The following is a 16,701-nucleotide window of genomic DNA, read 5'->3' on the forward strand; positions in this document are numbered from 1 at the left end:
GACTGTATCTCCTCTACACCTTCTCCTCGCCAAACTCGGGCTACCATCAAAACTCGGGCTACCATCAAAACTCGGGCTACCATCAAAACTCGGGCTACCAGATTTTCTGGCTGTTCCTCCTAGGAGAGTTGCTCAGTCTTCTTAATAACTTCAGTTGTCTTCCTCTGTTCTTTCTCCAGCTCTGCTGTATTTCTGCTCAGACCAGAACTGCATACAATACTGAAGACAGGCACATCAAGGTCTGTATAGCAGCAGAATGATGTCCTCTGATGTCTTCTCAACACCATTTGTGGTAACACCCAGCATCTTGCTGGCTTTTTTTGGCTGCCACTGCTCAGTCAGCCAATGATTTCTGAAATCTATCAACAGAGACTGCAAGATCTTGGCTCCAGTTTGAAGTTGAGCATTGCACAGGCATGGTTTTAATTATTCTTCCCTGTATATGCTACATTACTGTACCTTTAGCTTCATAGAAGTTTACCTGTCATGTTTGCCCTTTACTCAGTTTTGCAGGTTTTGTGGTTTCAGTTAATGCCATACTCATTGCTTAAGCTTATACTTGTAAGGTACTGGCAATCTACTTCGCAGTGAAACCCAGTCTCTGCCCCAAAGAACATACACAACTTGACAAGACTCTGAACTTCCTGGCATTCTTTCATCAAGTGTATATGCTCATTAAAAATCTAAGCACAGCTACAGTGGACTACGAGAAATTAAGTTTTTCTCTGTCCATTTCCTAGGAACGTGAACAAGAGCCAAAGATAACCTGTCCTGTTTAAAGTATCTGCATTTTGCCTCAACAAGTCTCCAAAAAGGCAGCCTTTTTATCCTCCTTTTACACTACTGAAATCCATTTTTGTGATGACAGAAGCACTTATGAGTAGCATAATATCCTATGGTGGAAGTGTCTATAAATCAGTATTTAGAAAAATAGTTTAGTTAGTATTTAAGAGAGAAGATGCACAGATCTTTTGTCTGAATGCAAGTAAATACAGAACAGAGTATAATCTTCACAGCAGTGAAATGCTTTTGCATTGTGAATCTCTCTTAACGATATATTAAACACAACCATGGTTTGAAACAACAAAGATCACCTTAACTCTAAAAGCCCTACAACTTTCATATTACTAGCTGAAAGACTGCAAAGGCAGAAATACGTTACAGATTAGCAACACAGAAGATGCAAAGAAAGCAGAAACTAAGCTTCCACCCAAATTTCTAAATTTAACCAAAAGTCTTCCAAAGGCTTATAAAAGTTTGAATTTTTTGTTTATGATCACAAGCCACTGCATTTCAAGGACTTTTATTGCTCAGAAGGGAAAAGGTAAATTACTACAGTAAGATTTATTGGTATGGTTACAGAAAGGTATGAAAGTCTCACAGGCAGAATGCTGGGCTTTTCCAATGCATAGGCTAGCGTCCTCATAACTTTAAAATAATTCCAAAACATCGGTCCCTCATCTGAATCCAGTTTCCAAACATTTTGGAGTTGCTGTTTGCCATCGCTTGCCAAAGCAATATGAATGTCACAAGCTGGTTCTTCAGCATATTTTTTGCCCTACTGCTCACTTGACTGTTTTCACACTGCCCCTAACACTTGGCACTCCCTATTCTTTGCCTCTCCTTATTCACTAAAACATGAGGCAGCAGTAACGTACCAAAAGTTTAAAATCCTCCTGCATTAAATTTTTAGGTGTAGACATTTCAGCTACCTGACTGGACTCAGCAGTTTCACTGCAGCATGCATTTTGGTGTTACCGCATCACTAGGAGCGTGAGCTCCAGTCAGGAGCCCGTCTGCCACTTGTGCTTTGCTCTGTACACTGATTGCCAAAGATACATACGCAATAATACAGGAATAATCATAACCACCACTACCAATACCAAAGGTTAAGTCGCTGGAGCTGTATTTAATTCCTCCCTTGCAAAAGCTTTCAAGTCAACTCAATTAAAGTAATCCACCACAATGATTCAACTTTCATGGACAAGGATCCCCCCACCCCCAACTGAGAAGCTCATACTTTAACAGTAATGCTTGAAAATTGTTAAACAAAACCAATCCTTTGTTTCGTTCTATAAAAGATGAAGAAAGCCAAAATCTATCAGCACCAAAAAGAGATCTGATGTCTTGTGGTATTAAGGATGCCTTACCCAACTCCGTTAAAGCAAACGGCTCCCTATGTTGTACAGACAGAACATTCACCCAAAACTAGAGCGGACAACAGCCCCCCACCCACTCCCAACGAGAGGCAGACCTCTATTCCCTTCCTCACAGCAAATCCTTTGGACGGTGGCTGTTGTCCGCAAAAAGTGGATCTTTTATCTTATTTTAAATTGGACACTTTGATGCTTGTCAAGTTCACTACAAAAAAATCAAATTCTTGCAGCATTAAAATCATGCCCCCAATAATATTTTTGTTGGTCTGCAGCACAAAAAGGCTTTTAGTATACATACGTGTAATCTCGTTTTTAATGTTTGCCTTAAATCAATAAATTTGGTTTAAATCTGCAAGAACCTCTTGTTGTTAACAGTTCTGAAAAAGCTGGAGTCCTGTTTCACTGTGACACCGTATTTTCTGCATACCCTGTACCCACTTTCCCTCTCTGCAGATAGACTAGCCTACCAATACGGACTCGTCAGTGTAACGGCCAGCAGAGACGGGGGAAGCCGGCTACTGCTCAGGGCTATCACTTTCTGATTTCAAGACAGCAGGTTTATCCAGTTCCCCGTAGCACTCTTCTCTTCCAAACATTTGGCTTTGGGGATCTTTATTTTTCCCCCTTCCCTTTCCCTTACTCCAAGTTTAAGGCAGTTCACCACTTACGGTCATTTACAGCTTACATCTCAGTAAATCCAGAAGGTGTCTGATGAAAAAGAGGGACTAGCCAAGCATCTTAATCCCCCTGTTCATTCATGCTCTCCGTAATGTTCTTTCAGGCCTCCGCTGAGAGACTAGGCTGAAATGAAGGCTGATAAATTAGTCTGGAGGGAAACAAGGCAGATTCTGCTTGTAAAAGGTCATTCCAACTTTGTTCTGGGTGAGGGTTTATCTTGACTGCAGCTGCGACAGACAATGGCCGGGGCCTAAACGGCAGAAATCCTAGCTCTGCTCATGAAATTACTGTGCTGATAAGGTAGAATGGACTTCAGTGAGATCTAAATGGGAAAAGGGAGGTGGGGGACAAGGGTGAAATGTAGGTATTTTTGAACATGATTGAACAGGGATGACACAATAAGATGTACAATTAAACCAATGACTTGCCCAGGCATTATCTCAAAGTGAAGAAACATACTGCTCGCTAATCAGATCAAAAGGAAGAAAATACCCACTTCTGTGTGCTGAACAAACTCCCTCAGTGCAAACGCAGGCACGAGTGGACTGGAATACTGCAGTTTCTATAGCAGAAGGGTTACGAAACACATCAAATACACGGGTATTTCTCAAAGGTCAGGGCTCCTGAACTAACGCGTCACTTATTGTACATTACGCTGTTTCCAGGACCTACTGGAGATTTGCTTGAGAATTAGCAACATGTTGCCAAGAGCAGCTCGAATAAGCTCCACTAAAGAGCACGCGCGAGCAGGACATCTGGGCGAGAATACTCATCAGTGAAAAGCGCCTTTAACTTTTTAAGCTCATTTTCTGCATTTCTGAGGCAAAGCGACTAAGCGATGGCAAGTTCTGACGAACCACTCCAGTCTGTGCTTCCCGATGCGTACACAAATCGACTTTCCTTCTGAGAGAGATGCCTCTCCTTTATTTACACATCCCACTTGAATGTGCATGTGTCTGATCAATGCAAACATATTAAATAGTCACAGCATACTACTACCAGTCTGGAACCCGATTAAGCTAACCAGCTTCCACTTAGGCCTGTCCCTCAAATGATCTTGTTCTCTATTTACTTTCAGAGAGGGCACAGAGAAGCAGGAAATGGAGAGAGATGCACGAATGAGCCCACGCGGACGTTTTACAAGGACACTCTGCTGAGCAGCTGGCTTTAGTCGCAGGTTGAGAAACACAGCACACAGCCAGCAATACAACTTCCAAAGGCACCCTACGCATGGAAACGCTCCTTCCGACCGGCGAAGCAGCCGCCTTGTCCGACCACCCGGCCTCCTCCCTCCTGCAGACTCGCTGCTCTCCTTCATGCTCCTAAGGGCGACTCAACTAACCGATCTGAAAACTTCAAGTCTTCCTGGATAAACCATCCATGTTTTGCAGTTGTAAACTTTCAGTACAAGGACTGTCGCATTCTGTACAGGCCCCAGTACTTTGCTGTGATGAAACAAAAAGAAGAAAGGATAATTAAATGATAGATTAACAAGCGAGGAACAGAGACTCAACTATATCCCATTACTTCATAAAGAGCTACGGACCCAAGGTTTCATTTTCACCTCTGTACCTAACAACGCAAATTGCTCGTATTTCTGGAGCCAAACAAGAAGCAAGCAAAGTGCCAAAATCTGAGAAGTGCTAAAATCCCACAAAGTCAGAGTTGCTGTATTTAGCAGTTCTCCAAACCTGCAGTGCTGCTCCGTATTTGCTATGGGAAGAGGAGGACCGTGCCAAAGCACTACAGAGAGTGTTATTTCCTCTTTCTCTAAGAGTAACTAATGCAACTTTTTACTCCGCAACATTTGTTGTTGTCACTTCTTGTCCAGTACAGATCCAGGTACATAAGTTAAATACAAAACCTTCAGACTTCCTGATAAACCACCGAAAGGTTTGCTCATGTCACAAACCTTTAGAGTCTAATCGCAGGCCTGCAAGCGTTCAAGGCTCGACTCAAAGTCGAGTAATGACCTTCTCTAGCGTCCTCACAAAAAGATCACTGACACACGGGCGGCTAGGGATAAGCTGCATGGAAAAAGGACCCCTGGACAATGACGGGGTGAACACACCCGAAGCGTTTCACCGCTGCGGTCCCGTCCACGCAGCAAGGGGCAACGCGAGCGAGGCGTGGGCAGCCCACCGCTCGCAGCGGGCGAGAGGCAGCAGCAGACTTCAGCGGGCACTTTACGAGGTCACCGGAGCTCTAGGACATGTTGCTGTATTGCTAGCTCGTGCCGGTCCTTGGCGCCGTACGATCGCACGTACATCGCCTCAGTAAGCAGCACAGGGACTGTACTCTCAAACATCACTAATTACCGTGTAGAAATAGTCCAAGAACTGCAAAGCAAGTTACGCCACACTGCTTCTGCCTTCTGAAATTGCAACTGAAAGAGTCCATGGAACGATGCCTCCTTTAAATTGCCATACGTATTTATGGTTTAATTCCAACTTATCGATCATTTCCTTTACAGAAACCTACTGTGGTCTAATGCTCCGTCAGCCAGGCTTTTCAGGGACAGGAAAAAAATACAGGTTACAATTGTATGAAGGTTAACATTCCAGAGGAAGAAATAGTGTCCTGTATCCTGCAAGGCTTTTGACAACAAAAAGAGCTATTTCTCAAATCCTGTGGTCACCAGTGAGCTATTCTTGGGATTTGTCCCCCCCACACACCCCTTTTTTAAGCGTGGATGATAAAATACTGCTTCTGAAGCTGGTATTCATGGATGCCTCTTGAAGACGAAAAGAAAATATTTATTTCCTTTTTCTGCTTGTGAATCAGAATGTTCTATTTAAAGAAAGTGCCCTCTGCCGGATTCCTCATGAGTTATTACCCCTTATGGAAATAAAGGAGAAATATCAGGAGGTATTCTTAGTCATTCCCTTTCCCTGTCTCTTCTTTTTTTCCCTTAATTCCTTATATACCCATGTTTTAGAGACGTGCCTAAGATAGAGAAAAATATCTTGGCATTCTAGGGCCTAAAAAAGACTCGCTCTTTTAACCCTGATGTTGAAACATTTGATGAAGCACCAAAAAATGGTACAAATTTCAATCATGTCACTTGGATGTCATTATATGCATTTTTCATTTTTATCCACAGTTCAAACTGATAGGTAACTGATTAACTAACCCCATCCTGTAGATTTAGTTGTAAAGAATAAGATTTTGCCTTTGATACAATAATCACCCCCCCCCCCTTTTTATTTAAGCCAGATACTTCTTTTGTTGTTTTTCCTTCCTGGGTTAAACCCAGTAACATGCCTATGGAGTGCTTTTAATAATCACTCATAGGAAAGAGTCTAGCAGTTGACAGGACCTGGAAGCTGGCTCTCCCCCTTCCCAGTGATAGTCACTTAACACCGGAACAAAGGGCATCGACTGCAGAGAAAACTGAAGTGTTGATGTTCTCAACAAACTCGCTCTCTGGAAAGAGGAAAGCTTCCAGGAGTACAGTAAGTTTTTCCCCCCCTTCAGGTGCCTTTTTTTTTTTTGTTCCACTTAAGTGCCAAGTTTCAGGCCAAAGCAGAAGTTTATGTGCAGTTTTATAATGCATTTATATATAAATTCTAACTACTGAATTAATAATGGTGCCTGGACAGCTGTTAGCAACTACTAGTGGCAAAGGGTATATCTGCGAAGTCCCAAATTGCCCTTATATACTGTTTACCATATGAATCCTTAGACTCTTGCTTTCTCAGAATAAATCTAGCAAAAGAAAACTTACAGAATTTGTGAAGGCACCTTGTATGGGATGAATTTTCTTTTCTGCGTAAGCAACATGCCCCATCTAGGGAATATCCCTGCACACCGTTCTTCAGCAGTTTCCAAGACTGCTCATTCCTTGCAAGAGCATTAAAGGTAGTTTTGAAAACAGCAATTCATAAACTCTTTCCCTGAGAAACAATGGCTACTATACTAACATTACTCTCAAGCCAAAGGGAAGGGCAGAGGCCAAAAAAAAGAATGAATCAGAAGACACATGAAAATCTACAAGGAAATGTCATCACCTCCTTTCAGGCTAAAAGTTAAAAGAACATTAGAAAGAGATGAGTGCAAATAGGTTTTGAGATTGCTCATCTAAAGAACTCAGATACTTCTTTAAGCTTCATTTGCCTTTTTTTTTTTTTAAACAAACTGTATCAGCTTCTTAAGTGAAATGAGAAAATTTGGGTTGTAGTATTTCTCAGTTAAAAGAACATACAACACCATCACAGCTGGAACTGTGTTCAGATTCTCCTTCCTACTTCTATATTTTTAAGGCCCAAGGAGATACAATATAATTCTCCTCTCAGTAATCAAAGCTACTTCCGTGAAATAAATGTTCCTTGGCATTTGTAGGTATTTCTAAAACAAAACAAAACAAACAAAAACACACCAAAAAGCACACCACAGAATTTAAATATTCTATTTTGTGGGAGCAAGGAGGTTGAACTGTTACGAATCACTGACACTGTAAAGCATCTCAGGTATTCAAAAAACAGCAGTTTTCAGCTGACATAGATGTGAAGCCAAGAACTCTGGCTGCACCTTAGCTGCTTATTCTTAATTTATCTACAGTTATTTGTCTTTCACAGGACAGCTTCCATCTTCACCCTAAAATATTAAATGAAAGCATAGATCTTTCATACGTAAAAAGCAAGCCTCTCTCGTCTTCATGAGGCCCCAAAGTGCTGTGCAAGAGAATTCTCTTGTGTTTCAGCAAACATTCTCTCTTAAAATAAAAATTAAGACAAAGGAACAACTGTATTTTATTAATGGTGTGTACTCTGTGAAGTAAACTGAGCTAAGAGCATATCTGAATCTTCCTAAATTCTCTGGAATTCAGTCACTGTATTTCCCTCCAGGATGTGATTCCCACTCCTCTCTCAGCAAAATAAACAGTGCTGTGATAAATACTATTATTTACTCAAAAAAAGTGATCAAAATCATTATGCATAACCATTATGCACTTTTTTTTCCCCTTTTTTTTAAGGCCGCAGAGGCAAGAAAGTGAAAACACACTGTGATTTATCTGGGGTATTCTGAATGCTATGTCCTGTGCCACCTGGCAAGGAAGGAATAGGATCAGGGGAGTAGAGCAGAAATGCAGTCACGTTACACTAAATAATCACAAGGCTTTTAGGCTGGGTGGTGTTCTTTAAGAAAAAAGAAGTAGCTAAACATGATCAGCACAGTAGTTTCAGGGAATGAGACACAGGGAGAAAACACACAGCACACCATCCTATACAAGCACTTACTGAATCATCTTTGTGAGGGGGTGGGAAGCGAAAGAGCAACACATCTCATTTATTTTTATTTAATAAGTGAATCATTCACTGCCATGTCATGTTAAAAAAGCCCCTGAATAACAGGTGTGGTTTAAATTAAAGAATATTTTAAAAAATATACCGCAGAAAACAAACGTTTGAGGAAAAGCATATTAAAAAAACAGGACAGTAAAGAAATTAAATAGATAAAGTGGGATATGTGTTTACCCATCTTAACCCTATCCCTCCTATCTGACTGAAAGGAAAACCATCTGTAATAAAAAAGATTATGTATCTTTTCTTTCAAGGTCAGACATGGCATTCTGTATTCCCTATGACATTTTGGGCTATTAGGGGAAATTATGAGCAAGCTGAAAGTTTTAACAAATGGTATTCTTCTTTTACCTCCTGGAGCTAGAGGTTTTACATCATAGCCAGGTCTGGATCAAACAGTTCAGAGGAAGAAAAGAGCTGGCCCCTACCTCAAAACAGGAGCCTATGTTTCTCAAAGACTTTGAAGAAATGCAGGTACCTGTTTTGTTTCGCTTTAATTTTCGCAAATGTGGCTTTACTGAAGCTTAAAGAGACAAAGCTATTTCTACAGCTTTTATGTCTTGGATAGAACTGAGAGATCCATATTCAAATCAAAGCCCCTAATAACAGATTTTCTAGACCCCAAAGATTAATTTTTATTAAAAAAAAAAAAAGCCAAAACAAGCATTACCTGTAAAGTACAGACTAAAGCATTTTGAAATCTGCATGGTATTTTAATATGCTGAATTAGCATGCCTAAGTTTTAATTAAAAAACCCCACAGAATAGCACTAAAAACATGTCTTCCCACACACCTGTGTATAAAGACTCTACTCCAACGTCCTCCAGCGCTGTTTCATTCTTTACATTACCCACAGCGACTGGGGCCCATTACAGATGGGCACAACAAGTCCAAAGATACTAAGAAACTTGCCTGCGTAACATGTTCAGGAGCTAGATATGAGTGAATACGATTAAGCACAACAATGTGAGCTACACAACAAGAACAGGCAGTGTTTTCTATTGAAATATGAATATGTTGCTAATGAATGCCCATTTTAAAACATGGTGAAAAACGTTTTTTGATGCTACCAGTTCTTACGGCACTCGTAATTACTCTTAGTCAAAGTCTGCTATCAAACTTCCCATGAAGAAGAGCAAGACTTTACAGTAGTAAATAGATAGGCAGAAACACTATTATAAACTAAGATACTGCTGACTGTTAAAAATAAACCAAAAAAGACATGGTTTTCAGGATTATGGTTTTTTTTTTTTTTGTGGGGTGGACAGAAGTGGCATCATTTATTTTCCGTTCAAGAGTATTAACTACAGGACATGAAATGAGGACCATCAATACAGAAGAAGGTTGTGTGTGCAGAACTACCACCTTTCTTGAGATAAAAATACTAATACAACAAATAGAGCAGGCAATTCAACCACAGTACTCATATCTCAATTAGCCAGAAATAAGAAGTTATGAGTAAGAAGTTTTAAAACAGCATTCAAGTCATTATAAGTAAAAACTACAGGTTACAGAGAAGCATTGTCAAAAAACATCAAACTGTAGTGAATGCTTATTAGGGTAGAAGTACATAACCAATACTTGGATCATTGTAAACACTTCTCATGGCATATTGCAAAAACTAGAATTGTTAGATTCATCACTGTTGTAAGAAACAACAGATGGAGGCAACAGTCTAGTCAACATGCGTTACAGCGCGACAAAAAAAAATATCCTTTTTCTTCTCTCCTTTTGCTGTCAATTGTCTGCCTACTGAATTTTGGAAGGCTTTTCCAACCTTATCCTCAAAGGGAACAGCTCAGAAAGCAACATACTGGCAGAGGTAGTATTTATTACATGAGTTCCTGTTTAGAACATGAAAGCATTCAAATACATTGCTCAGAAGTGAAGCAATGAAGACTTTTAGTGATTAAAAGTAGGTTTCTGAACTGTCTTTTAACACACAGGGAAGTGGAAAACTTTAAGACATATTTGCATGTACAAGCAAGGTCAAGAGATAGTGTCAGGGCGGGTCCAAGACAGTGTTTGAGGACATTTGATGGAGGACAAATATTCCTTCCTTTCAGATATGAAATGTACCTGTCAAATCAGAGAACAAAAGAACGCCGCAGAAATATGAGAAGCACCATAAAGAAAGTTTGTTCATGTACAGCAAAAAAATAAACAGCACTGCAAAGTCAATGTAGATGGAAGTTAATAGATATAGCTTGTACCAGGCCTGGCATTCAGAGAGTAAAGGAGATAAGGAACATTACTTCAAAATATGAATGTAAGCAGAAACTGGTATCAGAAATACATGAGACAAAGTTATGTCAAAGTAACAGAAAAAAAAATCTGCATTGCTCAAATTACCCCTTACTGCATTACTTAAAGCCTACGAATAATCGGTGCTGCATACTCCTAGAGAACTGTGCCTGGTTTCAGAAGGATCTTAACGTGACCAGTATTTTGGGTAACCCCAAGTGGCCCATAGCATCCCTGCCACGGCAGAGTGCTTCCTGTGCACTAACAGGGAAAGAAAAGTCTCTTCCAAAAACGCCTTGAAGATAACATGGTAAAAATAATCAAATATTCTATCCACTATGATATTCACAAGAAAAGAAGCTAAGACAAAGATGAACTTCTAGGGGAAAAGAATCAAAACTCTCAGATGAATTTCCCTTCTTTCCCTGCACTAGCAGAGCGAGAGAAAAGGGAACTCTTGACTCATTCATTCAACCAAACCCTGATTTTAACACTTCAGAAATTTCCTCCTGCAGAGGAAATTACAAAATACGGTTGAGCTTTGTTTTTATAGTGAGTGTCTTTTGCTTTTTCCTGTACTTCGGACACATTACAAAAGTAAACAAAAACATCTGGACGTATTTCTTTGGGCTTCACAGAATCTAGCTGTTCACTGATTTTTCAGATTTCACAATCAGGAGTGTAAATACAATCAGACACAAGACACATCTTAAACTAAGTGTGGCCTTATGGGCCTGGTTTTCTAAGAAAACAAGGCTCTTGTGAGCTTGCTCACTTGTCAGTCTCAGTTGTGTCTTCGTTTCTCCCCAGCTCCCTACTCCAACAGCTTTTAACCCACTGCTTTATGTCAGTTAGTGGCTGATGGAGAAAAGTAACCAAATTAGTGCTTTATACAGAGGAAAAGGGAGGTAAAACTTAGCTCCTACATATTTTGAGAGGCAGAACTGGCTTATCAGCTGGCACGAGAGCCCTAGTCAGGCAAACCTCGCTCTGAACCAGCAGCACCACGTGCAGCCTGTTCCTCGAGACAACAGACAGCGGACAGAAAGAGGGAGTGGAAGTATTGCAGCGGAGGGGGACGTCACTCAGCCTGCGACAGAGAAGCAATTTCATACCATGGACACTGAATGTACTGGGACACAGAGCACAAACTCTAGGCTGCATCTCCCTGTTCACAGAACCTGCTTTCATTTATGGTAATTCCTGCAGGGAAAGATATTTTCAAATCAAGCAGACGGGAGCAGAAGAGACTAAAAAGATTTCGGGGACAATCCCAGGGAAGCAGGGAGAAAGAGACAAGAGTTCTGGGACTGGGAGGTTTTCCTACTGAAGATTGTTTTCTGTTTAGCTCTTAGGGAAAATGACTTTTGTATTTATTTTCCTTGTTGCAGAACAAGAACTGGAGAACATCAAGGGTGTTAATGGATACATGTTATTTTACTATGAGCCGTTAATAAGGCCTGCACAGCTAACATGGACTGGAAGTCAAAGGTAGCACACCCAACTACAAAACATGCTGCGATTAATCTTATTTCCTCCATTGTGACAAGTTCTGAACACAATCTGAAAATGACAAGCACTTTAAGAAGTGACCCAACATCATTTAAAACCAACCTTCCTCAAATGGTGTTAGAGCAGTATTTGTAGCCCAAGAAGCCATCCTAAAGGATTTCTGTTGCTTTTTAAATAGCATACATAAACTGTGATACAGAACTACTCCGGGAAATATAGCATTAGCAAAGTCACTACTTCTGTCCCTAGGCCAGTCAGAACTCAGTCTAGCTTTACGAACAATCTGCAGAGAAGACAAATGAATGCGATGAATCACATTCAGCATGCTTACCTCCCATCCGAAGTTTGTTTCCTTTAACGTGCTCCTCTGTACTGTCATACAAGGTCCAAATCTTTCCCCAACTTCAATCTTCTTTTTGGCCCAAATCCCTAGCCCTGCCCCTGGAATCGAAGATTCTCTGAGTTCAAAATCTGGTGGGATTGGAATGTCATCAGGAATGTAGACAGGAGCTTCATACGGTGAGCCCTCCTTGGGAGTGAAGTCCTCACTGGTGGGAAAGGGTGATGGAGGTCCGACGGGGATGGGGGACATAATACTGTCCTCTGTTTCCTCCTCTGCACTTTCGCCAGCAAGGAGATCAGGGTCGGTCTCGTACATATTATTTACAATCTCGCTGTCACCTAAAAGGGGAAACAGCAGAACAAAACACACTGAAATACTCACGTGAACATTAGCTAATCTTTTCTTGGGACAAAATTTCATAAAGTCTAGTTCACATGCTATACAGATAAAAGTAGTGGCAAAAAAAAGATAATCTTCACCCACAGAACTCAGGTAGAACTGGGATGAGAATATTCATACTGGTTACACAATATTCAGACTTATTTAAAGATGGGACGGAAGGTAGCTGCAGGCCTATCATGTTATATACTAGATCAGGGTTACTGTAACAGTTGTCCTTCAATAATGGAAAGAGGGATGAATACAGAAAAGCAGTGTGCAAGGTTTCCTGTAACCATATAATATTTTAACTGGTTCAATATATTTTGTAGAGGAAAGAAGGAAAAGGGAAAGGGGAAGAAACTAAGACAAATTCCTACTTAAGATTCTACAATCACAAAGTATAAGCAATTCAAAGATCTTTCATCATCTTTTGAGCTGCTGAAGAGTGTATCCTGGGGAATGGCAGGCGCTCAGCTTGCTGTAGTCCGGTAAGAGACTGTTCACAGAACAGAGCTGCTCACTTGCTGGGCAGCTCTCGGGAAGAACAATCAGCAGCTGAAAGTACAGGGTATTCGCTTGTACTTTAAGTACCAGGGAAACACGGTATTGCCTTGTCAATGTACAAAAGATCCTGTGCATGAGTATCCCAAGACTGTAATACAGTTTACTTAGCTAGACATCAGGCTTAAGGACACCAGGAGCAGCCAGGCCCATGCATGCACAAGACACTGCCAAATTCGCTATCCAGTAGACAAAACAGCTCATGGGTTTCTGGGGTACTGTAGTCAACAGCACAGGTGGTTCAAGTTTGGCGAGAACTATCTGCCTAGTATTTGGGTTTACCTGGTTCAGGTTGTCACTCAGCAAAAGCTGTGGCTGATTTGACCTTCCAACTATGTCTTTTTATTTGCAGCTTGCAACTTCACAATGAATGTGCCTTTTCAGGTGTAAATACAGCATCACTAGTTTATAATACTATTTTTAGAGTAACATGTCATACACACTTAAACAGTGAGCACCTTAAGTTACACGCTCAACCACAGTACATGTATCACTTAACAGAACTCCATAAGATAGGCATGTGATGTGTAGTAGTGCTATAATGGTCAAACAGAAAACTACGGAAAAGCTTTAGTCGTTTTTCTGGAACAGATGTTATTCCATGCAACATTTGATAAACTGGTCGAAAACTCTGTATTTTTATATTTATATCCAACTCTATATTTTGCTTTTTCAAGGTCTCAGGTTATAGGTTTACAATTGTAGTGATCATTCTGAAACATTCTTTAGGTAGCCAAAAAAGCAGTGTGAGAGTGAAAAGAAAAAAAATATCTAGGCTGCTGTCATAGAAAAAAGCTTCACTAATTTGTCTTACCCACAGCAGCATCTGCATTCTGACTCTAAAACCCTTACACCGCTGTGGTTTCTTGAGCTGACTTCATCAGCTGCACTAGAGAGATCCTACACAGTGATGCAGAGTTGTATTGCAGACAAACCAATAGATTTGCAAATAGGTATGTCATTAATAGATTTTAAGAACAGAAAAGAGGATTTGTGATAATTGCATGCAACTTTCTGCATTACTTAGACCACAGGACTCCCCTGAAGTATTTCTATCTTCAAGATCAAAAGGTGATACACAGCTTATCCTGGAGGCTGAAAATAAATCCTATTTTAAGTGTTTCCAGCGATGGCCAACAATCCTTGGTACACAGCTCCACCGGTTATATTTTTGCCCAATAGTAATTAACGTTAAGGGAGAAGGGCTTGTTCGGCTCTTCCCCCCTCCGAACACAAAGCACAGTTCGACAGCAGTGGGGGAATTACAGGGCCCTTTGTCTCCTCTCTCCCTGGCAAGCAGTCTGCCTCCTTTTTGCTTTCTGCATTCAACAACTCTCTCTTTTCAATTTTTGAGGATGTCACCTCTTAACCTTCTCTTGAATAAACTACATAAGATAGAATATCTTTCACTGAAATGTGTGTTTTTCAGTTCTTTTCAAGACTCTTGACTGAACCATCTGTGGTTTCTCAACAACTTTTCTGAACTAGCCATATTAGAACTCGATGTAGGACCTCCAGAATCATCCACGTGAATGTTAAGTCCAGAGAGAAATTTTCCAAAGCAACTCCACCAAAGACAAGAGACTTACTCTTTTGAATGTATTTACCTCTTTATATTGTTAAACAGGGTCTTTTATGCTAAATGGGGTCTCTTACAGATTTTAACATCTTTATCATACAAAGTATAATACTTTAACTACATCATAAGTTGTACTTAAGTGAGTAGAGTTATTCGGGCATCATAAAGCATTTAAACATTGAGTGTTACCAAAACCGGGCCCTGATTTGCTATACCTGAAAAATTCTACACAGGCATACATACATATTCAGTTCCAGCTTCCCAGCGCACAGTGTTAATGAGATTTCCCTTTAAATAAAAAAGAGCATTTGCATTCTGATATTTTGAGATTGAGCAGAAATCAAATTCCCTAAAAGTTACTAGAAAATGAAACATGAATTACTATGTATCTTCAAAGTTTCGGCCACATTAATTGCAATGTTGGCTAGCATATGCATTAGAATACACTATTTAAATTGAATTTGATAAACTGATATTCACATGTCTCATATCAAACTGAAGCAGAACTGATACTACTTTCAAATAAGCTTTTTTAGCTGGCAAGGGAATGGTAGTTTTAATAGAAAGTTCTGTAAAATGCTAAACTAATATTCCAAAATACCGGTCAGTGAGAAAATTACAATTTCTTGTGTAAAGCAAAAATGGTTCACATCAAACTACCCTTACTGAAAGTTAGCTGCAGCTATACCATAATGAATCTATTGCATAGTTAATAATCCTAAATTACTAAAAATACAAGTATTCCCATTAGTTAGTGAGTCAGCTTAGCAACACACAATTTCTGCCACTAATTGAAATTGAACATGGATTATTTCCTTCCAGCTCTGGCATTCAGGAAGTGAAAAGGTATGTCTGTTAATATCCAGCTTTTTCACCACTAAACAAAAGATACTGTATCCGCTGAAGGAGACCACATCCCAAGGTACTACAAACTGTGGTTACTTACACACCAAAATGTTATCCTAACAGGCGAGTCTGGAAGCACACCTCTAAAAGAGGTGCACTGAAGCCAGAACCAGATTTAATACTGGGAACACTGCAAAAGGAGTGGCGAGCAACCAAGCCAGATGAATACACTGACACGGAAAAAAGGCAAACTTTGAGCAAGTGACCAGCACTGGCTAAATAACCGGCTGCGATTTCTTTTTCCGATTCTGGAAATTCTTTCGGGTAGTAATGAAATTGGTACAGAGATGCTCTCATTCATTAATTTATTAAGTACTTTCCACCAATCAGAAAATTATGCACAGGCTTAACAACCACTCATGATTAAAAAAATGTAATACCAGCAACGCGTTATATCCAAAGTCATCCTCGAGCACTCCCATCAAACAGACGTATGATGACTTCGCAGCACCATCTTAGAGCCGGCCCCAGCATTTCACATCGTGAACCCCTACTACGGCAGGTGAGGACTCGGGGTCCCTACCCCGAGAAGCAGGCCTGCCGACTCTGCCCCGCTGACAGAAGCACGCTGCGCTCCAGGGCCGGCCTGCCCCACCCTTTCGAGGCGCGAGGGCATCCCTGCTGAGCAGGGGCAACGGGCGCGCACCTGCAAGGACGCTGAGCGTCAGTGCCAGCGTCGAACAGGCTGGAGAAGCAAGCCACGTGCTCCAGTTCCAAACATGCTTTCAGAAAGAAAAAAAAGTACACGTCAATTCTAAGGAGCCTGAAACACACAAGGCAGAGGAAGCCTTGGACTGAAAACGGTAGAGTCCTCGGGTAAAAATGTTTGGGGGGTTTTCCAGAGCAGTCAATTGCCGAGTTACAACATTCAGACGCAAGGGAAATGGAGCTTTCTTCACCCAAAAGGAAAAAAGAAGGGGGGGGGGGAGTTACAGATGAAGGGGAAAAGGAAAATACATTTGTCATGCAATACAAGTAGTTGAAGTATTTTGGGAACAGATTTACCATCTCTCAATTAAACATGAGGCAGCATGACTG

At 40.7% G+C, this 16,701-nt stretch overlaps 1 protein-coding gene across 4 annotated transcripts in view; it reads right to left on the reverse strand.

Annotated features, from left to right (window-relative positions):
- PRDM16 (PR/SET domain 16) overlaps positions 1–16,701 on the reverse strand; it is a 349,652-nt gene that overhangs the window by 213,881 nt on the left and 119,070 nt on the right. For all 4 annotated transcript variants that reach the window (XM_064525412.1, XM_026096564.2, XM_026096563.2 and 1 more), the window contains exon 2: positions 12,225–12,574. In XM_064525412.1, coding sequence (XP_064381482.1) covers positions 12,225–12,574 — 350 coding nt within the window. The remainder of the gene's footprint in view (positions 1–12,224; positions 12,575–16,701) is intronic.

Source organism: Dromaius novaehollandiae, chromosome 24 (genome assembly GCF_036370855.1).
Source record: "Dromaius novaehollandiae isolate bDroNov1 chromosome 24, bDroNov1.hap1, whole genome shotgun sequence".
Lineage (NCBI taxonomy): Eukaryota > Metazoa > Chordata > Aves > Casuariiformes > Dromaiidae > Dromaius > Dromaius novaehollandiae.